At 40.0% G+C, this 26,470-nt stretch overlaps 1 protein-coding gene across 14 annotated transcripts in view; it reads left to right on the top strand.

Annotated features, from left to right (window-relative positions):
- EYA1 (EYA transcriptional coactivator and phosphatase 1) overlaps positions 1–26,470 on the top strand; it is a 288,535-nt gene that overhangs the window by 163,028 nt on the left and 99,037 nt on the right. For 6 of the 14 annotated variants that reach the window (XM_014539828.1, XM_014539835.1, XM_014539837.1 and 3 more), the window contains 4 exons: positions 674–751; positions 12,740–12,809; positions 13,123–13,268; positions 17,130–17,267. In XM_014539828.1, the coding sequence (XP_014395314.1) occupies positions 674–751; positions 12,740–12,809; positions 13,123–13,268; positions 17,130–17,267 (432 nt within the window). Of the gene's footprint in view, positions 1–673; positions 752–6,367; positions 6,561–12,739; positions 12,810–13,122; positions 13,269–17,129; positions 17,268–26,470 lie in introns of those variants that run through there. The other 8 variants (XM_014539831.1, XM_014539838.1, XM_005866369.2 and 5 more) reach the window with 7 other exon arrangements.

The following is a 26,470-nucleotide window of genomic DNA, read 5'->3' as shown; positions in this document are numbered from 1 at the left end:
AATCGGCTGTGAGTTATGGCTGGTTGGTAATAATAATATTCCATTAAATTGAGCGCTCTGTTTTCTAGCCCTGGTGGATAACTGAGAGTGTGTGTGTGTGTGTACTTGTGCACACAGGAACCTGTCCTTGAGCACCTTAAAAACCTGCTGCCAGTAGTTCCCACATCTTCAAGTCTCTTTAGCCTATCATTGTGTAGCCTATCATCCGTTTGGCCACTGGCTACAAACCCATTGTAATTTCACATTCACATTATGTCAATTTTGAGATAAGTTATTTATTAAAAAGCAGTTCACAAGGGGAGAAAAAAAGGAGACATGTATAGTACTCTTTGTAATACTTTAAGCAATAAAACAATTAAAACAATAAAAATAAAGCAGTTCAGTAAATATGTAAGGGACAAATGAATTTAACTACTTTTAGTTTAAAGCATTTCTTTTAAAGGGTAACTTGTCGCAATAAATTGTTTTCTTAGGGAGAAAATACCATTCGAATGTTTGTTTGTTTTTAAAGAAGATTCTAGTAGGAATGTTAATCTGAATTATATTTAAATACAAAAATACTGAATTTGAAAATAATTTTCTATGTAACTATTTTGAATGTTATATCTCTTCTGTAGTATCTTTACAGATAACTATTAATTAGATATATGACATATGTTATTTATTTTTGTAGTTAAAACAGAGCCAATGAGCAGCAGTGAAATAGTTTCAACAACAGCAGACGGGTCTTTAGACAATTTCTCAGGTTCAGGTAAGGAATAAGTATTAGATTCTTACGTTAATACAAGACATTATTTTTCCCAGTTTATTTACATATACAAGTATGTATATGCATGTGTGTATATGTATGGTAAGGTATATATCTGTATATATATCATATAAATAATACAACTTTTCTCAGAGTGACATATTTGCAGTTCTGATATTTTTATGTAGTATAATAAAGTGTTTGCGGGAAATGTTGGTATCCTACAAAGGAGATAAAATCAAAATGGGTGTTTTCTTTCTTCTGTAAATTATCTTTATTATGTTCATGGCTCCTTCCCTTTTTGTCTTATTTTTATAATTTTTCCGATCCTGCAGATTTCAGTAGGTGAAAGTCAGCTTCTGATACCCCCTAAGCAGACTTATGAGCCTTCCTTCTAAGCAGTTGCATGGTAAATTATAGACCTAAGTTAGACAGATTTGTAAAGCAGCTTGAAAACCTCAAGCTAGTTTTTATTTTTTTAATATATTTTTATTGATTTAGAGAGGAAGGGAGAGGGATAGAGAGATAGAAACATCAATGATGAGAGAGAATCATTGATCGGCTGCCTCCTGCACACCCCCTACTGGGGATCGAGCCCGCAACCCAGGCATGTGCCCTTGGTCGGAATCAAACCTAGGACCCTTCAGTCCGCAGGCCGACACTCGATCCACTGAGCCAAACCGGCTCGGGCCTCAAGTTAGTTTTTAGTCTCTTTCACATCTGTGATAGTGACATTGCTGATAAGGAAGTGATTGTGATAATTAAACAACTGTGAGGATGTGATTATAAATTTGCCAAATTGCCCAACTTGAACTATTTCAATGAAAAATTATTTCTATCAGAAGTAATTCTTAAATGTTTAACCATTTTCATATTGCCTGCTGTATGAGAGGTTATTAAACCTCTCAATAGTAAATGCTTTACTTTCATAAATTTGTGATTGATTTAATCTAGGTCGCAGGATCATTTATTTAATACACAACACAATTCAAAGGAATTATATATAGATATAAAATAAAATGCAAATGCATAACTTTTATACTAACGATACCAGTACCCATTAGTTCTTCTGTAAAACACTCACTAGGCTTTGGCTTATGCCAGGCAATGTGCTTTGTGCTATTATGGATTCAAAGATGTATGAGAATGGTCCCAGCTTGGAGCTTAAGGGGCTGAACTAATGACCAGGCCATCACAGTAGAGTTTGATAGTGGCAGAGGGAAGCCTCGGACTCCAAAGAACACCCAGGAAGAGCCCAGTAGAGACTGAGTGGGTGGGGTGGTCAGGGAAGGCTTCTTGGAGGAGATGCTTGCACTCAGCCTTCAAAATAGAGTAGGGCCCTGGCCGGTTTGGCTCAGTGGATAGAGCGTTGGCCTGCGGACTGAAGGGTCCCAGGTTCGATTCTGGTCGAGAGCATGTGCCTTGGTTGCGGGCGCGTCCCCAGTGGTGGGTGTGCAGGAGGCAACTGATGGATGTTTCTCTCTCGTCGATGTTTCTGGCTCTCTGTCCCTCTCTCTTCCTCTCTGTAAAAAAAAAAAAAAGATAGAGTAGGAATATAGGGGGTCAGCCCTGCGCCCGTCTTCTGTGAAGGAAGGAGACAGCCCCCACTCCCACTTTATATGAAGGAAAGGGTCAGCCTCAACCCCCACTCTAGGAAGGAAGAGGTCAGGATGGAGGCATGGCGACTTTCTGAGCTGGTTTAAAAAAAGAAAGAAAAATAAAGGTAGGAACAAAGCACATGTGGACCTGGGGCATTCAGTGGGAGGAGACCAAGGTGCAGAGGCACGGGCTGTGGAGCGACTGCTAATAGTTCAGCATCCTTGGGTGTACCGTGTGAGCCAGCAGTGGGGGCATGCTGCAGAGGGCGCAGGGCTAGAGTCCTGCATGGTGTTTGTGTTTTGTCCTGAGTGCAGTTGGAGGCGTCAGAGGAAGAGGTTGTATGATTATGGTCACATATAGAATCATGGCTGCAGCTGGATGGAGGGGAGCATGGTGAACTGAAGTGGAGACACTGGTTTTATGTATATGTATTTGCATTGATTTGGGCAAGAAATACTGGAGACTTGAGGTCAGGTGCTGGCATTGGGTGTGGGAAGGTGACAGGTTAAGATGTATTATGAAATAGAATTTGTGGTCATCCTGACCAGTGAGCATGGGAGATGCGGGATGGGTGAGGCAGAGAGAGAAGTTCAGAGTGAGGGAGGTAAGAGGAGAAGACTGAGAAAGAAGGGTGGAGGCTTCAGTTTGGGGTGTGTTGTGAGGTAATATCCACCTGAAGAAGTGGGAGCTCAAGAAAGATCTGGAAAGGAAATTCTGAAAGTGTACAGAGAGTTTACAGGGTTGAACCCAGGATAAGCCTATATATGAGATGGACAGAGGATTGAATGAAAACAAAGGTAACTGGAGAAGAAGGAAGAGTGTTGAACCTGAGTGAAGGTGGGGAAGAATTTCAGGAAAGCACTGTCTATGGGTTAGATTCATATACAGTGATTAAAAATTGTTTCTTAAAAAACTTGATGAGAAAATGTTAACTATATTAAGTGAAAAAGCAGATTACAAGTAGTGTAGTCCATATAGTCACCGTTTTATTTCTTTTTTAAAAGGGCATTTGTGTGTATGTATATGTTCCTGTGTTTATATAAAAATTAATGATGGTGCTCTCTGGATGGTGGAATAGAATTTGAATTTTGTTATTTTTTTGTGTTTTTTTTTTCAAAAAATTTTCCCAGTGCACATGTATAATACATATACATTTAAAAAGTAATGATTTTAAAGTTGAAAATCACCTACTATAAATGGATAAGTTTTTGAGAGTATGAGTAATAGTATTACATCATTTTTCCTGTTGTTGTTAATGGTATGTGGTAAAGGAATTCCTTGTTTTTAAGAAAGATACACTGAAGTGTTATTAAAAGGACAGCAGATTGCAGCTCTAAAAATGTGAAATACACATTGTATACATATACACCTAAAAGAGAATAGGAGATAAAGCTAATCTAATAAAATGTTAGCATTTGGGGAATTTGGGTGAAGGGTATTGGAAGTATTTTTTTTTCCTTTTCTTCCAACTTTTCTGCAAGTGTCAAATTATGTCAAAATGAAAAATTGAAAAATGAGAAGCATCAGTGGAGTGAGTCTGCAGCAGTTTCCATGGATGGATGGATGGACTTTGGTTCCCCTTGTGCCCATGGCCAAGCGGCCCCATTTCTGTGTCTCCAACATAGTTTCTGACAGACAGTATGTGCTCATAAAGTATATTGAATGGATGGATGGTTTCAGAAATAAGAAGAGAAAGTGGACACAGAAGAGAAAAATGTCCTTCAAGTACACATGGTGAAAGGAGAAGGAGAGAAGGTAGTCATTAGAAAGAGGGCTACAGGGTTAAGAATGGCATTGAGAAGTTCAGGGGGCGTTTGCTGCCCCAAAAAAACTTCCCAGAGGTAGAGGAGGGTCAAGATATAGGCAAAACGGGGATAATTGGTGGTGGAAGGAAGTCCTTGGTGGGACTACAATGGCTGAAATCCCAACAGAAGTGAATCGGCCTAGAAAAGGAGTAACTGTTCCATGGAAATATCAGGAGAGATGAATGGAGAGTAATGCAGGTGAGTTTGAAGTGCAGGAGGAGGCAATACATTGAGGGAACTCCTGCCTGATTTCTCTGCTCTAACTCTTCAATGGTTCCCATTCATCTCTAAAAGCCAAGTTCTTGCAAGAGCCTACATGCCCCATCAGACCTTACTGCCTGCCTCCCTTGCTCCGTGCTACTCCTCCAACATGCCAGTGGGTATGGGAAGGTGACAGATGTGTTTCCAATCAGGACCTTTGCAGTGGCAGCCCCTCTGGCTGGTCTGCCAGCTTTAAGTCTGGGCTCAGATCTCACCTTCTGAATGAGCCCATCCTGACCACCCTAGTCCATGTTGAAAAGCTCTCACTACGGACTTGCAGTCTTTCTAACACGCTGAGCCTCCTCCACCACACACCCCCCATAACACTTAGACTGTTTGCCAACTATATCATTTACCCATGTATTAGGTTTATGTTGGTCTCACGCCCCGCCCCCAACAAAATGTAAGCTTATGGGGGCAGGGACTTTGTCGTGTTTCACTCATTTGTATCCCCAACACCTGAAATAGTACCTGGCACTCATGTATTTGCTAGGTGAAATAATGAATGAATGAATGAATGAGTGATTGAATGAATGAATGAATCAAGGCTCCTACTTTTTCCTCTGACTCAAAATGAGAGTAGTAATAGGCTCGTGAGCTTGAAGAGATGGGGATGATTGAAATAAATGCTGTGAGACTGGAGAAGCACAGGCTGCTTGGGAACATAGAGGAGGATTGACAGTAGAGTCAAAGGTCCAAAGATGGAACTAACGAGTGGACCCTTTATGGCAGAGCGGTTTTTCTTTATGAGGCTTAGCTGCCCAGAAAAGACATTTGTCTTGATCCAAGATTGAGGATTTTTTAGGTAGGGCACAAAGAGAAGAGGATTAAAATGACCAGTAAAAGAAAGGTTTAAGCCAGCACCGGTTTGGCTCAGTGGATAGAGCGTCGGCCTGCGGACTGAAGGGTCCTGGGTTCGGTTCCGGTCAAGGGCATGTGCCTTGGTTGCGGGCACATCCCCAGTGGGGAGTGTGCAGGAGGCAGCTGGTCGATGTTTCTCTATTCCTGTCCCTTCCTCTCTGTAAAAAATCAATAAAATATTTTTTTTTTAAAAAAAGAGAAGTTTAAAGTACCATAAATTATTTTGCCCTGACTGGTGTGGCTCAGTTTGTTAAGCATTGTCCTATGCACCAAAAGGTCATCAGTTCTGAGTCAGGGCACACTCCCTGGTTGGGGTATGTGCTGGGGGCAACAGATCAATGTTTCTTTCTCTCCTCCCTTCTTCTCTTTCTTAAAAAAATCAGTAAAAACATATATTTTAAAAATAATTATTTATGAATCCAGGAGAGATAGAAAGAATGAAAAGGTAGGGACAATAAGTTGCAAGAAGATTAAGGACAGGGGTCCAGCATCTCTTGATGAGGTTGGAGAACAGGTAACATGGGAACAAAACAATGAAAATTCTGGAGAGAGAGGGTGTTCCTTCCTTAGTCTCAAAACCAGTGAGAGTTCTACCACATGCTTCTGCAGCTGGTTCTCTGTGCTTCCCTTCCTCAGCCTTTGTCGCTACTTTTAGAATTAGTTTTTGTGGTCCTTCCTCCTCCTAAACTATAGCCCTATGCGAACAGGAGTTCTATTTGTCCTTTCACACTTACAGTCCCAGAGGCCAGCATGGAGTCAAGCACATGCGGGATGGTCAGTAAATGTTTCTTAAGTAAACACCTGATTGGGTCATTGCTGTTGTGGAATGAAGAAAAAGGTCCAGGATGTGGTATTGTGCTTGATGGTTGACATAGAAGGCTAGAGTTGAGGGTTAGATAGAATGAGGAAAGGGTTGGATGCATAACCCAAGATAATGTTGGGTCTTGTCGGGACACAGTCAAAACACTACATTTTTGATCAACACCAGGCAGTGTGTAGGAGATGGGTCACCATGGGAACGTTGTCACAAATCTCAGGGAAGGGAGGGTTTTATGGGAGAGCAGAAAAGCAATGGTTTGGAAGCAGCAGCAGTGAGGATACATTATCAGGCCTTTGTGGTATCTGAAATCTGAGAGAATGAGCAGCCTCTGCTTGGAAAAGATGTGCAGGAAAAGCATGGGCTTAGCTGGAGGCGGAGGGAGAGTTCGATGAGAAGACTGAAGAAGCTGCAGAGCCTCTCGTTTTCCACAGATTGATTCTCTGATGGACACAGAGGGAAGGATCAGGTGAGCGAGGGGATTGGATCAAGGCATAGGAAGCTTGGAGCACCATGGGAATGGACATTCTTTTCACATCCTTTACCTTTCTTTTCTTTCTTTCTCTTTTTTCTTCTCTTCTATCTTCCCTCTCCCCTCCCTTTCTTCTTTCCTTCCTTCCTTCCTTGAGTAAAGATGCAAAAATCATGGCATGCTGGAGTGGCTTTGAGCGGGACTTAGGGTTTATAAGAGAAAGGAGGGGCTGTTGAAAGCATTCTCTAAGCATTTAACGCCAAGATGGCCTTTGCCTCTGCCATCACCACTCTTTATTTCCTCCTTCATGATGGTTTAAAAATTTACATCCTGACTATGGTGGGTGTCTTGAGGAAAAAAACTAGGATAAAGAAGAAATAGAGCCACTCTGACATTGGTAATAGCTATCTCTACGTCTGACCTTCAGGGAACCCTAGCATCTTAAAGCGTTAAAGAGGCAAGAGGCTCACTCTTCCAGAAAAATCACCAGATATCCTGGTGTGAGGAACTGGGGGAGAGGATTGATTTTCCAAGGCACGTGGCTGAATTAAAAATTGCAGGGTTGTTTATTAAGTTTTTAAAATATAGTGATGTTCTGGTCATTTACTATTTACGAATGAAAAGCAGTATTTTAATGATTTAAATGTTAAGAACAATTGGGGTTGAAAATAATGTGTTTTTAAGGGATTGCAAAATGTCTTGCCTGCTGCTTCAGCCATTCCCATAAAGCCTAAATGTGTTATTAATTTGTTAAAGAAAATGCCAGCCAATGATATTACTCATACAAAGTTGACTTCTGGTGGTATTGGAACCTGGAAATAGAAACAGAAATGCTTCTAGAGGGGAAAAAAGTCACCGTGTGTGGCAAATATGTTTTTATTTTAATTTAAAAAAATGTTTTGTGAAAAGATATACCTTTTGGGGTCTGATTCCTCTGTTCAATAATTACGTATTGAGCACCTACTATAAGCCAGGTAATGTTCCAGACAGTGGCATAGAGCAGTGAAAAAATAGATAAGGTCCCTGCCCTCAGGGAGCTTCCATTCTTGTGGGAGAGACAGACAGTAAATAGGAAAGTGATAGTGTAGGAACATCATGAAAAGTGCTATGAAGAAAACAATAGCAGATCAAAGAATACAGTGAAGAACAGATGGTCTCAGAGGGAAGGCCAGTCCAGGGAGAGGGCATCTGAGCAGAGATCTTAGTGATGTGAAGGAATTAGTTTGGGTCAATCCAAATGTAATAGGAGGGTAACAGGGCTGGGAGATGGAGAGGTGGACGTTGTGGTTGTCACATGATCTAATTTATGTTTTTAAGAGATCACTGTTTATTGTATGGAAAATGCTCTATGGGACAAGAGTGGGCAGAGAGTAATGGAAGCAGGGTTGTTAGCCTTTCCCTGGTCAAAAGAAAGAGGGCTGTGTTAGGCCACATCCTTCGTAGAAGAGCCACCAAGTCAGGATTAAATGTGCCAGGATTCTGTTAGGGAAAAGGAGTGGAGGAGAGAGGGAAGGGAGGGGAGGCAGGGGGAGTGTCCATGTCCTGCCTGCCATTCTCTGGTGGCTACAGTGTTGGCGATTGGGACAGTGGTAGTCAACAGGAAAAGAGAAGTTGCCAGATTTAGAAGATATTTTGAAGGCAGAGCTGACTTAATTTATAAAGAAAAAGGGTATGGGGGAAAGAGAAGAATCAAAACATACTTTTAGGCTTTGGATGTGATTGACTGGCTGAGTAACGAGATGGGAGCTGCGAACTGAGAACTTGCTAATTTTGAAATTTCTATTGACCTCTTCAGTGGATTCTCAAACTTGTGAATATTGTTTATCTTGGGTTCTCCTCTCCCTTCCTACAATCAGATTTGGGGCGCTTCTTCAATTTATACATTAGAAGTAGGAAAAAGAATGGAAAGTAACACGAAACAACTGTGCTAAACTAGAGAGGTATTAGTTGTCCGTAATTCCCAAGGCTTTAGCGTGTGGAGCATGGAGTTTGCTGATGGAAAGATAACCATTTTAGTTATCTTCATAGATGAGCTGTGAACATTCTTTTTTGTTTAGGTTATTCTAGTTCCATAAAATTAAAATTCATCTGAATTCGTAGATCACCGTTTTAAAGGGTGTTTTAAGCAATTAAGGGGATAAGATACTTGAGGCTTATGATGGAAGATGCTTGACTTCAGACCACACAGAGATGGCAGGGATTTGGATTTTGAGAAAACCCAAAAGATACAGCATTAGATATTCAATAATTTTCGGTTCATGTAGTGAGGGAAGTAGTAACAAGACACTTGGGCAGCATTGCAGGTTCTTATTCACATTTACTTCACAAGAATACTATTTAGTCCAGTTTCTATTGCCAAAGAGATGAGTTAAGTTTATTGTGCATGTTTATAAATAACTTTTAAAAATTTAACCATTTTTCAAGTCATTATGGTTTTTAAAATATCTACTTTGCTCATGACCTAAATCTCACAATCTCATTGAACACATATTGTTTATTTTTTTTATTTTTAAATATATTTTTATTGATTGCAGAGAGAGGAAGGAAGAGGGAGAGAGAGACAGAAACATCCATGATGAGGGAGAATCATTGATCAGCTGCCTCCTGTACGCCCCACACTAGGATCAAGCCGACAACCTGTGCATGTGCCCTGACCTGGTTCATAGTTGATGCTCAACCACTGAGCCATGCCAGGTGGGCTAAATATTGTTTATTGATTACTTACCACATGCCAGGCCCCATCAGATGCTGAGACAGAGTAAGTGGTCCTTGGTCCCAGAAACTCATGGTTAGCAGAGAAATCCAACATCTATAGGCTATATATGCTGACTGCGAGGCAATGTGTTGAGTGCTGCATTGCCATTGTTTACAGCATTTTAAGAAAGTAAAGAGAAGGCAGCCATTATCCTAAAGAGACAATGATGTTTTAGTCCCAACAGAGCGGTGAGTGTTAGTCAGGAGAGGAGAGAAGAGCATTGTGAGGAAGAGGGTCTGGTATAAAGAGCAATTGAGATGACATGAAAATTCAGGGCACGGATGGGACATCCTCACATCCAGGGAGGCTATGGAACACTAAACCAGGGGAGGGTGGAAGCTTGCAGCTCTTCGTGTACTCTGCCAAGGATTTGGAATTTTTCCTAGGGATAATGTGAGCTCAGTGGACAGACTGCAGGCTGGAGAATGATCATGAAGAAGTTTCCATTAAAGAAAGATCACTGTAGTGACAGTAGTGGGAGTCAGCGGGTGATGGGTGGGACGCAGGGACAGAAGCTAGGGGGCAGTTGCGGTTGTCCAGGTGAGACATACTGACGACCTGAACTGGGAAGGGAGGGAAGGGATGGAGGATGCAGGAAACTCAACAGGCAATTTCTGGATTTGGGATGGGTGACTTGAGAGTCATGAAATAGAAGGGGGGGAAATGAGATGATTTTGAGGTTTCTAGTCTCTATGTAGGCTGTCAAGAGATAGTATGTTTTGATGAAAAGAGTCAGGCTGGCGGAAATACTTTCTCATTTAGTCACTTGGATGTGTTACTTCATTTCTACCCCCAGATGTAAATGGGGGAAAGAATCCTGCTTTTTAAGCATTTTGCTGAACAGAAGGTGATGCTGTCCATTAAATGGAAGTAAAAATACAAAAGGAATGGCAAATTTGGGACAAAGATAGTGGTTATCTGGGTGTCTGAGAAAGTAAACATATTACAGAAACACTGTATTATGCACTTTATGTTGATTATTTCATTTAGTCCTCACAACACTCCTACTGGTAGTATTATTGCCATCATTTTACATGAGAACATATCAAGGCTGAGAGGAATCAAATCACTTGACTAAGACCACATAGAAGAGTTGGAACTTAAATCGGAGCTGAAATTAAATTCTGATTCCAGAATATGTGTTTAATTACCACACACTGCAGCCTCTCAAATCTCTTTTGTCGTGTGTACACACATAGACTATGTGTTTAATTCAGAGCCTCATAGAACTTCTCATACCCTGTGTAATAACCCTGGTATCTTCTATTTTATTATTCTGTTTGAAACAAAACATTGCTGGGTGTAACCTATAAAGTTGAGTTTATGATCTTTTTATGGGTCCTGACTCACAATTTGAAAAACACAGGGATAGAGCTAGAAAAGAATAAAAAGGGATTTCTGTCGTCAGATGGCATTTGTGTAGTTTTTTTGGTAATAGTCTTATTTTTAAAAAATTATCTGTAACTGTGATTGTGCAGAGACTCTGTGGGATAAATCTCCTTTGCCCTTGGCTTCTGTTCAGGCTTAGAAAACGGGAGTAGAAAAGGTTGTAGTCACAGGTGACCTTGGCAAGTGGTAGTCCTTGTGGTCCTGGTGTTCTCTCACTAATCCCTCCCTTCTCTAAACTGCAATATTGAACTAACCCTCCCAAGGCTATTTGTGTGCCCCCTCCCTGCCTGTGACAGGCAGAACTTGGCTTTGCACCTGTAGCACCTAGTCCAGTGATGGCGAACCTATGACACGCGTGTCAGAGGTGACACGCGAACTCATTTTTTTGGTTGATTTTTCTTTGTTAAATGGCATTTAAATATATAAAATAAATATCAAAAGTATAAGTCTTTGTTTTACTATGGTTGCAAATATAAAAAAATTTCTATATGTGACACGGCACCAGAGTTAAGTTAGGGTTTTTCAAAATGCTGACACGTCGAGCTCAAAAGGTTCGCCATCACTGACCTAGTCAATGCCTGGAACAAAGTAGTGCTCAACATGTGCCTGAGGACAGAGGGACATCAGTGGGTCAGCCAGCCATTTCTTCAGTGTGGACCCCATCTTGGCCACAGTGACGGCCACAGGGTTGAAGTCTGGCAGCTAGAAGGAGGGGTGCCAGTCCAGATCTATTCTGTTGTCACTGGGTTGGGCTTGCTGGCTTTCCAAGGAAAGGGGTAGTCATAGATTTCGAGATTCTAGTTCAATGCCACCAATGTTCTCCCAAACACGAGTTAGAAAATTACATTGAGAGGCATAAATGTACTGATGTGACATCATGGACAATAAAACTTGAGAAGGGTTTTAATGAAGACTACAGTTAATAAATAATAGAACCTCTGAAGAGAGGAATTATTAGTGAAGAAGAAAATAAACATATTACATCTGGTGATAATTTACCCAAAGAATCAAAGGATATACATTTTAGCCAGGCAGAGAATAGAGAGAGTTTGAGGGAAACTATATATATACACATTACATTATATATATTATATACATTGCATATATAATATGTATTATATATGTCTGTCTGTATGTAATTAAAATGTATATAGATATATATGTACATAGATAAATAGCCCTATGTATAGCGAAAGAAGCTGAAAACTAACGTTTTAAGGCCTGCTGTTAGCAAAAATGGATTTGTGTTTCTTTTGTTCAGAGGAACGTAAGAGAACATTTGATAGAAGAATTTAGTACATTTCTGAGACATAATGAATTAAATGTATGTGATTTTTTGGAAACAAAATTCTGCTTGAATGCTCCCTTTGAAAAAAAAACAAAACAGAACAAAACAAAACCCACACACAGCTTTTTACTTGGACACTGAAGTTGAGCACCTATAACTGAAGGCAAAGGAACATCCACCGCAGCCAAGAAATACAGGCTCAGCTTGCAACTTGAGAGATTTAAGATAGTTATAGGAATGCATTTTTGCTAAGAAATATTGCTAAATCAGTGCAGGCAAATGAGGACCTGTCCTATTTCTGCTCACTGGGGAGAAGATTAGACTGTGTTTCTTGGTAATCCAGTCCCAGGTGTGTGTTCCGTTGAGCAGAAACAATAGGCCAGGTGACCTTCTGGGCCCTGCCCAGCCCTGCAATCCCACTTCACATCTCCCCTTTCAGCACCGTTCCAAACAGTAGCCAGGACTCCTTGTCCTCTTCAAATTCTGCCACCAAAAAACCCATCACAGCACGCTGGCAGGTATTTTAGAAGATTGTGACTATGTTTTCTAAGAGTTTATTTAAACTTAAAACCACTTCATCAGTTCCTGTAGGAGTCTTAATATGGTTTTACTTTCTATTAGGTTGGCTCTATTTCTACAGGTTAGAAAGGTCTCTGTGGTCAACCTACAGTTCAAACTATATCCCTGCTAGATACATATTTTGTCTTTTGCTCTGATCGTTGTGCATTTCTTGTTTTTTTTCAGCAATTGGGAGCAGCAGCTTCAGCCCAAGACCCACTCACCAGTTCTCCCCACCACAGATCTATCCTTCCAAGTAAGATGTATTTTCTCTCCATAAGTAGCTTTTCTGAGTAGCCTTTTACCTTATTTCCAGTCATGTTCTGTGCCCACGTTACATCTTAATTTAAACTCAAGTGCATTTCATAGAGACTTTAATGTATTTATGCAAATTTGTTTTGGGCCTCACTTGGTGGAGACGGAGGTCTCTCAGCACTTTGTATCTTACATTTGAACTTGTACTTGCAGAGATAGTCTAACTGAAATTTGTGAAATGCTTGTGAATCGGTTTCCTTGCATGTTTCCATCTAATGCATGGGCTTTCATTTTCTGTCATTTCTGACAAATAGCAGAGCATACCCACATATTCTCCCTACCCCTTCCTCACAAACTATGGCTGCATATGGGCAAACACAGTTCACCACAGGAATGCAGCAAGCCACAGCCTACGCCACCTACCCACAGCCGGGACAGCCATACGGAATTTCCTCATATGGTGAGTAAGTCCGGTTTTCCATTTAGGGGTGCCATTCTCAGGCGGGCATACCTGAGTGGCACGGAAAGACTGTCATCTTGGGCCACCTTAGAAAGCGCTGTCACCTTTTGTGCCTACCTTCCTAATGCGATCGTTTCAAGTGAACATTGTGAGACCTGGTGGCTGCTTATATTGAGGTCAGAGGTGGCAACTAGATGGCGAGGGTCACAGGCCCTCTTGCTCTCATTTCCTTCTATTTATAGCCCCCTCTTCATTTGCCATTTGAGCGCTTGGCTCTGGAATGCAAAGTATGTGGGTGCATATTTGCGATAAAACGTCTGTGAATGAAGTCTTTTGGGGTAAAGATTCATTTCCTATTTATCAGATGCCTGGCTACGATTAGGGAAGTACAAGCGGAATTCAACAAACCCTCGCTCTGAACTCGAGGGTGGTAGTGTGATCACATTGCAGCCTTATCCACCGTTAGGAAAAGTGAGCTACACAGCTAGGCGCGGGCTGCGCTTTAAAGAGGCAAATCAGGAAGCGGTTCAAGCTCACCTCCCGTTTGTTCCTCCTTACCCGCAGATTATCTGTATCTCCAGGTAATTTAGCTCCATTGTTACAGGGTCAATACCTGTACTTTAAAAATAAGTCAGGCAAAACCTCCCAAGTTTAGTTTTACAGAATCGTAGGATTTCAAAATACCCTTTCTTCAGTTGAATTGCAATTCTAATTTTAAACAAATTGCAACCCATTTGAATAGAAATGTATGAATTATTGGCATTTTATGAAGAAATGCATAAAACCTTATCAAGAAAAAGTATTTAATTTTGGAGGGAAGAACTGGTAGAATAAGTAATTCTGTGCTTATTGCAAAGGGTTAAATTTTGTGATCAATATTCTAATTATGCTTCTGCTATTGTTTTGTAATATTTTTTCTGCAGTATATTGAAAGAAATGTTTTCAAGCATTTCATTAATAATTAGAAGGTAAATTACTTCATTTCTTTCATTTTTCTGTCTTTACCCCAAACCAAGGCAACCATATATAAATTTCTTATAAAATATCTAGACATTGAAATCTAAATTATCTATATGTGACTTCACCCTTTATAGTTTTATTTCAAAACTATCAACACTGAATGTGATCTAGCTAAATGTTTTTAAACTAGACTTTAAAAAAACAGCCATACAATGGACTTCCTAGAATTGTATTTCATTTCCATAACTTTGACTCAAGGTTTCTCAAAATAATATTAGCTACAAATCAAATTTATCTATAATTTACTTTTTAACTATTTTTTTGCTAAAAGGATCTATGATTTGAATTGTGTAGCTTTAGTTCTATACTGTGAGTTAAGGATTCCCCAGTGTATATTCTCAGATTTTATTGTAAGCTGATTATTTGAAGTTTGTGTCGTTTCCAGTATAGACCATGCTAGCGTTTTATAGACCTGTCAGCGCTGTTGGTGGGAAGGTACCATTCCTGGTACTGCTTGGGCTGCCTCTTACCATCTCCGTCCCATTCAATTCAGTCATGGTAGGGCCCATTGCCACCATCGGGGCTGTGGTGTAGGGCCTCCTCCAGTTCTAAACCATTAGCAGATGTCCCTATTGTCTGAAACAGTTGTTCCTGGTGGGTGAGATGAGCAGAGTTTCTGCGATTAGAATCGAAACTAGTAGAGTAAGGATGGGAAGTTTAATATGGCAGGTAGGGCTGGGAGGAGGTCAGAGCAAGGCTCCTTGGAAAAGGCTTTGACCCCTGGGCCTTCCATGCTTATAAATCTTCTGGGAAGGATTCTCAGTCCTTAGAAGTTTCCTGATCACCTTCTTTCTTCTCTTTTTGGGCCTTGACTACAAAGGGATGCCCCCAGTGCTTCTGACCAGGCATTCTGTTTTTTCCTTGGGTCAGTGCATCAAGAAATATGGCAGCCCTCTCCCCATTGCTTGAGCACATAGTTCAGGGTTTTTAACTGCTGATAGTCAAGGTTCCAATGGTCTTAAAATATGTTCTCCAAGCATTTGTGCCCCCCTGACTTTTCACTGAGACCCTATAAGAAAAGATAGGCAAATCTTTTCATAGTTAGAACAACAGATCAGTGGGGAAGAAGAGCTCATACTAGTCTTCACTAGACCTGCTTGGAGTTGATAAATGAGATGGATTTGCCAGTTTGTGGGTAGAAGCTACAGAGATAGGTGTGGCTATGGGCCTTTTCTACCTCTTCCTGCTTTTCCTTACCTGTTTCTAACACAAAGATTCCTATCCCTCCAGGCTAACAGCAGAGGTGGCTCAGGTAGAGACTGGAAGCAGATCATTATAGCCTTGATGGAGAGAGGAGGGGGGCGATCCCTATTGTGACAATATGGGAAGAGCGGGAGGTTCTAGAGCCATCACACCATAGAGCCATCTAGGGTTTATTTATACCTATGGGTTATTCATTGGTTAGGATTACCTGTACAGAGAAAATCACATTTTTTTAAAACGTTAAGGGTAAGACTTAAATGTCATGGCCGTTATGAGGTTATTTAGTGATACTGCAGGAATTAGAGGAGGCTTTCTCTCAGCCAAGAGTCAGATTCTTCAACTGCCTCAGGAAAATTACTAACCTCATTCTCCTGATGCAATTCCCCTAAAATGGAAATAAACAGTGAGGCTACTGTGTATTCTAAATCCCAAAGATTTGAGATATCATTTATCTGAAGTGCAAAGTGAAATTATTCAAAAATGTGAATTCCCTTGGCAGAAATGTTCCTCCCCTCCCTCTGTGAGAATGAAGGACAGTTGGGAACTTTCGTGACTGTGTTTAATTAGGATCCAGGGCTGAGCCTGTACAGCAATCCTGCCAGACCCGAGTCCTGAAACTAGGATGTCAAACTGAGGCTTTAGGAAGTACTTGGAGGTCACAAATACATTATTTCTATTACAATACAATAAACAGAATGTGTACTTTAGGCTACACTTGAACCAATTCTATTTGAATTGTAATAAGTACTTATGATGCCAGGTGGGTACTCAATGTATTGGGGTGATCACTTCATAAATTATGTAAATGTCTATTCACTGGGTTGTATACCTAAAATTAATATAATATTATAAAACTATAATTGAAAAATTGAAAAATATTTTTAAGTATACAACTTAATAAAAAATTAAGTCAGTTGATTAGCAACCTTAAAAAATATATTTGAATAAATACTTAAAACTACAAGGGACAAAATGGGAACTACTGGGCAACTTCACTTGTTTATAAGTCACTCTGCTGTTCCACAGGATTTAGTTCTTAATATCCTGCTTTTTGTGTGCTTATTTCCTGCTAGGATCTGAATATTGGGAAGTTTTTCCCTTGTGTGGCTTATTCTGTACCCAAAATTGCCTCCTCTGACTTCAAAATAAGTGTGTACTAAAAACATCCTTGTGGTAAAAGAGTAAAGAAAGAAAATGCTATGAAGCTAGAGAATCTAATTACTTTTTTTTTTGGGGGGGGGAGGATTTTGATTCTGACTTTAATCAACATGGCAACTTTTGGAATACTTTAAAGTTTAGTTATGACCATTTCTTGAATATAGAGGAGAAAGATGATCTTAAACTTTGTAAAACAATTAAACAAGTATAAAAGTGCTATCACTGGAGTTCCATTTCATAGAAAATGGAATTCAGAAGAACACTAAGAAAGAACAATGTGAGTAGGCATTCAAATCTGCAATAATCCAGTTTTTTAAATTGAAGTTATAGTTTAGGGTATTTCACTCTAAGCATATATATACACTTGATTATTGAGATAATATTGGGAAGCATTTGAGACAAACCGTTGTGGGCGTGTTTTTGCATATTTACCAGCTTGTGGAAATGAACAGATAGATAAGCTATCACTAACTGATTTAGGTGCATTGTGGGCAGGCATCAAGACTGAAGGTGGATTGTCACAGTCTCAGTCACCTGGCCAGACAGGCTTTCTCAGCTATGGCACCAGCTTCGGTACCCCTCAGCCTGGACAGGCACCGTACAGCTACCAGATGCAAGGTCTGTATACACACTGACGCGCCCTGTGCAAACCCTGTAGGCCAGTGGGTACTTACTACAGTGGAATCTGAAGGTCTGTGGAAGGAGTGGGTGATGCTGGGAAGGGGATTGCGCTTAGAGGCAAGATACCTGATTGTACTTTTGCTCTTCACTCACCTATTCTCCAGGCCTAAATTTGCACATTTATAACATCAAGGGGTTAGACCAGCTGTGGGCAAACTACGGCCCGCGGGACGGATCCGCCTGTTTGAAATGAATAAAACTAAAAGAAAAAAGACCGTACCCTTTTATGTAATGATGTTTACTTTGAATTTATATTAGTTCACACAAACACTCCATCCATGCTTTTGTTCCGGCCCTCCGGTCCAGTTTAAGAACCCATTGTGGCCCTCGAGTCAAAAAGTTTGCCCACCCCTGGGTTAGACGGAACGATCTCCCTGCTTCTTTTCAAAAAGCTCCAGAATTCTTTGTGAACTCCAAGTTTTCTGCCCTTGCTTCTTGTGACATATGCTAAAAACTCTGGCTCTTGCTGTGGCCATCAACTTTTCTAAAAGGGCTTAGTTTTCACCCTGGCTGGTGTGGCGCAAGACACTGGAGCATTGTCCCGTACACCAAAAGGTGGCAGTTTGATTCCTGGTAAGGGCACATACTCAGGTTGTGGGTTCGATCCTCGGTCTAGGCACTTGTGGGAGGCAACCAATTGATGTTTCTCTCTCACATCAGTGTTTCTCTCTCTCTCTCCCTTCTCCTTAAAATCAATTTTAAAAAAAGCAAAAGGACTACATTTTCTTTATTTTTATTACTACAGCTCTAGAAATAGAGTGTGTGATATGTGTTGACTAAAATGATCTACCAAAGTCCAAGAGACATGGATAGCCACTAGAGCATCTTCAAGAGAGTGCTTCCAATGACCAGCCCCTGGGTTCTGGTTTTGAAACTGGAGACCAAACCAAGTGTGAGCACCTATCTGCAGCCTCTTGATTACCAGTCCAAAATGAGCTTACAGAAAATTTCAAGTATGCGTTTAGACATTTTTCCAGTTGGTTGCTAGTAAATCTTATGCTGATGAAATTAAATCTTAATTTTTAAGAGATGGGACTTGGACTCTCTGTGTCTTTTCTTTTTCCATTTCATTCTGTGAGTAATATTTGACCATTGTAATTTCCTGAACGTCAGGCCAGGAAGGATTAGGGTGAAACTCGTCCTGCACCCCTGAGAGTTTGAGAAATCTTACACTTGGGAGTCATTTTTATCTTTCTGTCCTCAAGCATATGCAGCAGAAACAGTTCTAAGAGGACTACCCAGCCATAAAGTATAATCATAGTGTTAGAATAGAGAGAAGAATAGCAGTGACGGAGGAAAAAAAACAAACTCATTATTTAAAAAAAAAAGAAATAAGGACATTTGTAGCATTGAATAGAGGACTGCGTTTCTACCCATGGGCTTCATTGCGTCTGGGCTTATTGGATATTGCATTGAAACCTTTTTGTGTTTTTGTGTGTCCCTTTGTTGAGTAGCATTTCTGGAGGGATTTTAGAACTCATTTTCTGTGACTGAGTTAATATTTCATATGGGTATTTCTATAATGACCCTTCACTGAATTTTAGATTATTGGACATAACATGATGTCCACATATCAAGCTAGGTAATATGCTATTAGCTTGAAACTTAACTGCCCAGTGTGATGGTGTATAATTATATATTATAGATTCCTTATGGACAAATTTGGATAAATAATTAGTTTCTGTTTAATATGTATTTCTTAATTATTAAACACATGATGAGAAAGATCCACCATTATTAAATGATTTTGTGTGCCCTGTTGTAGGAGTCTATTGAGGTAAGAGTGTCTTTTCAATACACCTTGTTTTAAATACAAAAATTTCTATAATTCCTAAGATTATTTTTATAAAATTTTCCAAACTCTGTTATTTTTAATTAATAACAGTGATTTTTTACTGATATCGATCTCATCATGTACTAATACTAAAAGCTCATGAAGTAAAACCTGAGACTGGGAAATGGCATTCACCTTTGCTGCAAGATTGGTGGAAATTCCTCTTTCTGCTTTATCTCTTTTGTACATTTAGTAAAAGATCAGAAACTTAAGTTTAACTGAGAAAGACAAAATGTTTTTGTTTATAGACAACTGTAGAGTTCACCCAAGAAAGAGAAATCTTTATTAGTTTTTGACATCTTCCTGCTCCCAGGGTCAGCCTCCATGTTTCTGGAAGAAGTTGTCAAATGGTGTGTGGAGGTCCTCACACACCATTGACAAACCTTATGCATATGAGTTAGCGGAATGGATGAGTGTGGATGGACCAAAGATGCCTGGAGACCCCGGGGTCAGCTGTACTGATGGTGTAGAATGTTTTCAATGCTGCTGGCCAATCAGAGGGCATTGACAGTGAGAATGAAGCACCAATTGATGTTGGTGATGGTGGTGTGTGTGTGTGCACGTGTGCGAGTCTGTGTGTGTGTGTGTGTGTGTGTGTGTGTGTGCGTGCTTGTACTAGGGCAGGAAAACCACTTAGGAGAAACTGCTTCAGCCTTTGATTTATTGATCAGTTTCACAGAATATCTGCCCAGATTGTCACAAGCAAGGCTTATTCTCCTTTCATGTAAAGAGGCATCTGAGTTGGCATCAAGCTTTAGTTATAATTTTTTAAAACTGCAACTCCTGGACCTCTTGCTGGTATCACCACCCATTTACCCCCACAACATAGACTTGCACTTCCCTCCACCACAGAGGTTCAGTCATGTGAAGAAAATGAAATTTCATTTAGCAGTCTGAGGTAAAGAAATGCAAAAGGTTTTCACACACATACAACACACACATCACACACAAAAAATTCAAATTAAGTCAAGTCACCTAACTGGTTAAGGGTTAAGCTTCCGCTTCGAAGCAAGCCCAGTTTCCCCTAATAACTTAGTTCTGTTGATTCTAGACATTTGCAGGTAGAGACCGTCTCTACTCATATTTCATCTCCGCTTTCTAGTAGCATGTCTGAAATTTACAAATGTTGTTGGAAGTGGAGAGGCCTCTGACACAATGACAGAAATTAAGATTCATAAGAACTCTCGTTCTCTTCCTTTGGAGAAATGAATTTGGACGTTAGCATAATAAAAATCCCGATTAGTTCATTATTGTGGGTTATTCAAGTCCATCTTCCCTTGTGCCCATACTGGTAGGAGGAATGGAGCTGATTGGTGCCCTCCCAGAATCGGGTGGAGGTGAGAAAGTCCATCTGAGTGTTTTATTGCCCCAGAGTAGCAGTGATGGTGCGGGACATTTCTGTCGTTCTGCACCAAGAAGGGGTCAGGATTCGCCGTGATGGATGGGAGGGACTGCACAGATGCACACGTCGGGGACCAGAGGCCTCTGGAAACTCCACTTTGTTTATTTTCCTAAGGCTTTATTGCTCTTGCTTAGAGAAGAAAAGAACACAAATTCCAACGCCCTCTTTGTATACAATGTTGTTCGTTCTGTTAAAGAGATCGGGGTTCAAAACCAGTGAGGAGAGACAGTAAATTAAGGGCAGAGACTGGCTAACAGGGCTTGGGAGAGCACATAACTCCGCAGCAGTCTGCGCCACACTTCTCTGGGGTTCGTTATGAAGAGGGAGCGAGCTAATAATAATAACCTAATAAGGGACCCCACCCTCACTTCCTGTGGGCTGCCTCTCTATAGCTTTTCAAACAGATAGATGAAGTGTTTCAGTTTACCAGTCGTTTAGAACCTCAAAAACTGCTTAGCAAAGTGCACTGTTAACGTTTTTCATTAACTAGAGAAATGGCATTTTTCAAAAGGGACAATACCAAACTCCAAAATAATTGGGTTTTAAGAAAATGTATACTACCCCTTTTTCATAATCTGCTATGACAGAGCATTTGAGATTTGCCCTTCCTGGTGTAAAATGACGGTAGGCAAGCGTTATTATCGCAGCTAGCTCTGATGTACACAATTGTTCTGCCACGCATACCTATATTTTAGTTTGTGTCTTTTCTTGCATTCTAGGATTTTTTTTTCTTGTTGATTTTTTTAAAAGTCATATTCCCTTTCAGTTCTTTTAGCATCATCTGATATTTCAAATGACACGTGCTGAAAATTATATGGAAATCTTTTGCAATCCCGTTATACCAATAATTGATCAGAGATTCATACCAATAGTATTGTTTATATAAGTTTTTTATTTAAAATATATAAACATAGATCAAGAAAGATCAACATAAAGGCTTTGCAGTCTTTCTTCCCGAAGTTAAAAATTCTCTTTAGAATATAGAAACTGTTACTGGGGTGAGAAAGAAAACTTAGTCATTTAAAATCCTTCTCATTAAGGAAGGGGGAAATGTTGGTCTTCAATAGCCCATCTGGCCTTCTGAGGCTTTTCCCCAGGGAGCTGTGCGAACTTCTGCCACATAGATCGCACCCGATGATGGACACAGCCCATGGCGAGGAGGCCAGGGAGGGAGAGAAACGGGCTTCTTGGACAATACACGAGGGATAGATGGCCTCCTGCGTGTGCAGTGAGTTCTGGGAAACACTCTACGACCTGGGAAGCACCGACAGGCCCCAGCAGGTCCCAGCATTTTCCTGTTGGCTGGGACTCTGGTGTTTAATGGGAGTCCTTGTTCCCTGTGAAGTGGACCTTTGACCTACACATTACCTTCTTATTTTTTTAAGTTTTTTTGAAGTTACAGCGAGTCAACATTCTCTAGGTTAAGTCACACACAACACTTTGACGTAGCATTTTAAATCATGTTATAAATCAACATAGACTGGGTTCTTCTTCACTGTTAAAAAGTAGTAGGGATTTACTAGTGAAAGTTTTAAGGGGTTGGTTAACTTTTAAACTACAGTTGCTTTGCACCTACAGAACTGGTGACCCGCACCAGGTCTTCTAACAAGACTGTTCCTTGTTGGTTACGGTTGACGAGACCACCACCCTCTCTCTGTAGGGACCCCTGACAGTGACATGAAAACAGAATCTTTGTGATACACTCTCCCTGGGTGACTTTATATCACTTATTTTAAAAATTATTTAGCCTCAAAGAGAGCTGCCATGATAGTTTTACTCTAAATTTATATACTAAATTTCTCAGATACCCTCGTCTCTACCCTTTGTGTGTCTGTGATATTCATATAACCAAAAATGAATGCCACTTTTCATAATCTATAACTCACTTTCCATGTAACCAAATCTGAAAATCTAAGAGGTAGAGTTGACGTAGTAGAATGGAAAACATTGACCTGGAAGTGGAGATAATGCTCATTCCCTAACCAAGTGTCCTTGGACAAGGAAATCACCATTCTCTTTGCTTAAAAATGTGTTATAACTGTACTATGAAAACATAGGATGTTATTGCATGCTGAATTTGAAATCTTTCACATGTAAACAGCACTATTATCTTATGTTGACTGATATATCCATGATATGCTCATATCTGAACTAACAGAGTTAGTAGTCTGTACCTGTACCATGAGGTCAGTGTTCTGTTAGGATGCCATGTAATATATGGATGTGAACTCCTTATACCATTTCTGGGGTCCAATGTACTCATATCTGAGATCAGTGTGATTTTTATGAACTGTCTAAAATCCATGATGCTTGATCAGTTTAAATTTTTATTTGACTTAAAACTCTGCTGGATTTTGTTTCTGGAGATTCAGAAATATTTTAAATCCTTCCAGCAAATACTTCTAAGTCCTGCATTTAATTTCTTTACATAATTTCAATCTGAAGTAGGGATTATAATCTAGCTTTTTTTAAGATAAGCCTTTATACACCTTCTACTTAAAAAAAAAAAACCCAAACAGTAAAGTATGTGTCGTCTAGATAAAATCTGAGAAATAAGCTCAATTATCATTTTATTGTTTTTCCTTTCCCTATTCTTCTTTTTACTGAACAAATAAGGAAGTTGAGAGAATTTTTCTCTGTGTCTATTGGTCTTTAAGTCACCCTTTCAAACTGCCTATTGTTCATTCGTTCTCTCTCTCTCTCTCTCTCTCTCTCTCTCTCTCTCTCTCTCACACACACACACACACACACACACACACACACAGTTATGAAAAGACTTCTTCCTATTCCTACCCCCAATTCTTTATGAAAGTCAATTCTCACTGAACTCTTCTGTCACTTAACACACTGGATTGAAATTTTCAAACACCAGCAAAAGAACATATAATTATGAGGTGGACAGAGACCTGATAATATCATTTGAATTCCTAGATCCAGCCTTGCTACATGCAGCTTCAGACTTTCCAAATTTTATAAGCCAGTAAATTCCCTTTTTAAACTTAAAAAAGAAGAAGAAATTTTCAAACACCAGTTCTGTCTCTCACTTGAGCCTAGATGAAACCCTTCGAAGGCCTGAGGCAGATACGGTTTACCCTTCCCTGTGTGAGGCAGTGAGATCAATATACACAGAAATTTTAGGACCTCTTGATCAGGATGAAAACAAGACAAATGAGCACTTGTTTAGTATTGTTCCAATGAAGAGATAAATTACATGGTATAAGTTATAACTGAACTGAAGAATAGTTGGAGAAAGCTTATTGGAAAGATGGGACTTGAACTAGGCCTTGAAGGAAGGGAAATGGGGACTAAGAGAGAAGCTTCAAGTTAGAGAAGCAAGAATAAGATGAGTTTCCAAGACAGCAGTCCCCATCCTGAACTAATAGAGTGGACTGTGGATGGGGAGCCTTGGGATATAGCATGGTCCGCATATTCCTCTCCCTGTACCATCATCCCAAGTCTCCATCCCAAACTCCAACTCCAGACCCAGTGATATAAACATACATTGCATTTACAATAGCTCTCCCCGCCTCCCCCCATCTCCTCCAATCCTTAAAAGGAGAATGATAATCATAATATTTCCTGTGTCCCAATGTGCTCACATTGCTGTATTCACCATATATATCTATTAAAGAATGCCATTTCTTACCCTGAACTGTTAATTCTTTCCTTAAACAAATGATCAGGAGACTTATCTTTTTCTGTGCACAGTTGTGTGTTTCTTTCCAAACTAACCGGGGGTTGTCATTTCATTCATGAACAGCTCCGTGTCAACATGTGTGGTGCCTTTGTAGGTAATGCTCACAGATATTTCTTTGTGTTGTCTACATGAGTGTGTGTGTGAGTGTATGTGTGTGTGTTTACATTTTCTCCAAGGGGTGGACTCATGACACCTGCTTCCTTTGGTCTCCAACACCCTCTCCAGTAGTGATTGTGGCTGTAAAGACTGCCAGTAGGTGCTGTCGACTGAATTAACTTGAAAAGTGTTTTTCATAATATGATATAGTTCATCTGCCCTCAGAATGTAAACGTTCTTTGTTTTAAAAGAGGGCAATGAAATGAAAAATACGTCTATCTCTTAGAGAAGTTCTAGCGAGAAAGATTTTTCCAGTGTTTTGTTCTGGAAATTAGTATCCCCCTTCCCTGCCAGAAAAGAAGTATGGCTATGACTTTTCACAATAGTAAACTATTTAAACGGATAAGATGGATGCGATTTTTTCCTTTTAACTAATGGGTAAGAAGGGACTCCCACAGCCACCCTGCTTGGAGCATAACTTAATTCAGACTCTACCAAGAATAATACTGGGTATTATTGGAGCTTTACTTGAACCCATCTCTCCCAGACACCTTAATTGAGAAATAATGGATTCTAAGTAGGGATTTTTTTCTACTTTGGGGAAGTTTCATGATATAATGTTTCATAAAATGTAAAACACTTTATCATAAAATATTTCTGCTCTCTCTCTCTCTCTCTCTTTTTTTTTTTTACCTAGAGGTGACTTTTCATATAAAGTCATTTGTCTCTAGGAAGGAAAATATTTTTTTTAACTTAACCTAACCTTCTGTTTCCTTATGTACAAAATTAGAATGTGAATACTTCTTATAGCATCGAGTTGTGGAGATAAAGCATGTAAGAGAAGAACACACTCCTAACATATAGTAAGCATTCAATGGATGTTAATAGATTTTTAGTTTTACTATATTTTGTAGCCTGTGTATGTTTGTATGGGTTGTCTATAAATATCCAATTGCTTATATAACCTCTAGGGCAGTGATGGTGAACCTATGACACGCGTGTCAGAGGTGACACGCAAACTCATTTTTTTGGTTGATTTTTCTTTGTTAAATGGCATTTAAATATATAAAATAAATATCAAAAATATAAGTCTTTGTTTTACTATGGTTGCAAATATCAAAAAATTTCTATATGTGACACGGCACCAGAGTTAAGTTAGGGTTTTTCAAAATGCTGACACGCCGAGCTCAAAAGGTTCGCCATCACTGCTCTAGGGTTTCCTTTTAAACTATTTTTTTTTGTTGTTAATCCTCACCCGAGGATATTTTTTCCATTGTTTTTTAGAGAGTAGAAGGGAGGGAGGGAAGGGGAGAGAAGGAGAGAGAGAGAAACATTGATGTGAGAGACAAATCGATTGGTTGCCTCCCTCAAGCTCCCCAACCAGGGCCCAGGATAGAACCTAAAACCCACGTGCATGCCCTTGACCAGGAATTGAATCTGCCACCCTTTGATGCTCGGGCCAACACTCTAACCGCTGAGCAACATCAGCCAGGGTTCTTTTTAGACTATTTGATAGTGAGAGGACTAATTAGATATAATTAGGATTAGATAATTTGTATTAATTGGTTAATCCATTGTTAATTAGTACAAATTAGCTTAAATACTGATGAGTAACTTATATATGTAAATATATATATAAGAAATACATATCACAGAGATAGAAATAATTGGTTGATTGATTGGTTGACTTCGTAATCCAGGCTTAGGAGGCAAGGGGAGAAGACGGGAATGCAGGGGAGGTGTTTTTGAGGAAAGGGTTTTCCTGTCCATGCTGAATTGTGAAATGCTGAGGCCCATAAGAAATTAGCAGGATACCATGGGAAGGAGTGGCCTTAAGAGAACCGCGTGTTGCTTCACTAGTGTTGGAATGTGTATCTGGGTGGGCTGGGGTTGGGGTTCCTGGGAAGAAACCAAAGAAGCCCAAGAGGTAAACTGGAGCCAGACCAGGGCTCGATAGGGAAGCCTGGTAAGGAGTTGGAATTTTATCCCGAGAGCAATAGGGAACCCTTGACTGTTACTTTGTTAAGCAGGGGAGTGAGAAGATGAGATATGCGCATTAGAGAAAGTATGGCACTGCCTTTGTGGAGAATGAACTGGAGGGGCCAGAGGAG

The sequence above is a fragment of the Myotis brandtii genome, unplaced genomic scaffold (genome assembly GCF_000412655.1).
Source record: "Myotis brandtii unplaced genomic scaffold, ASM41265v1 scaffold23, whole genome shotgun sequence".
Taxonomy (NCBI): domain Eukaryota; kingdom Metazoa; phylum Chordata; class Mammalia; order Chiroptera; family Vespertilionidae; genus Myotis; species Myotis brandtii.
This window is presented reverse-complemented; position numbering and strand designations above follow the sequence as displayed.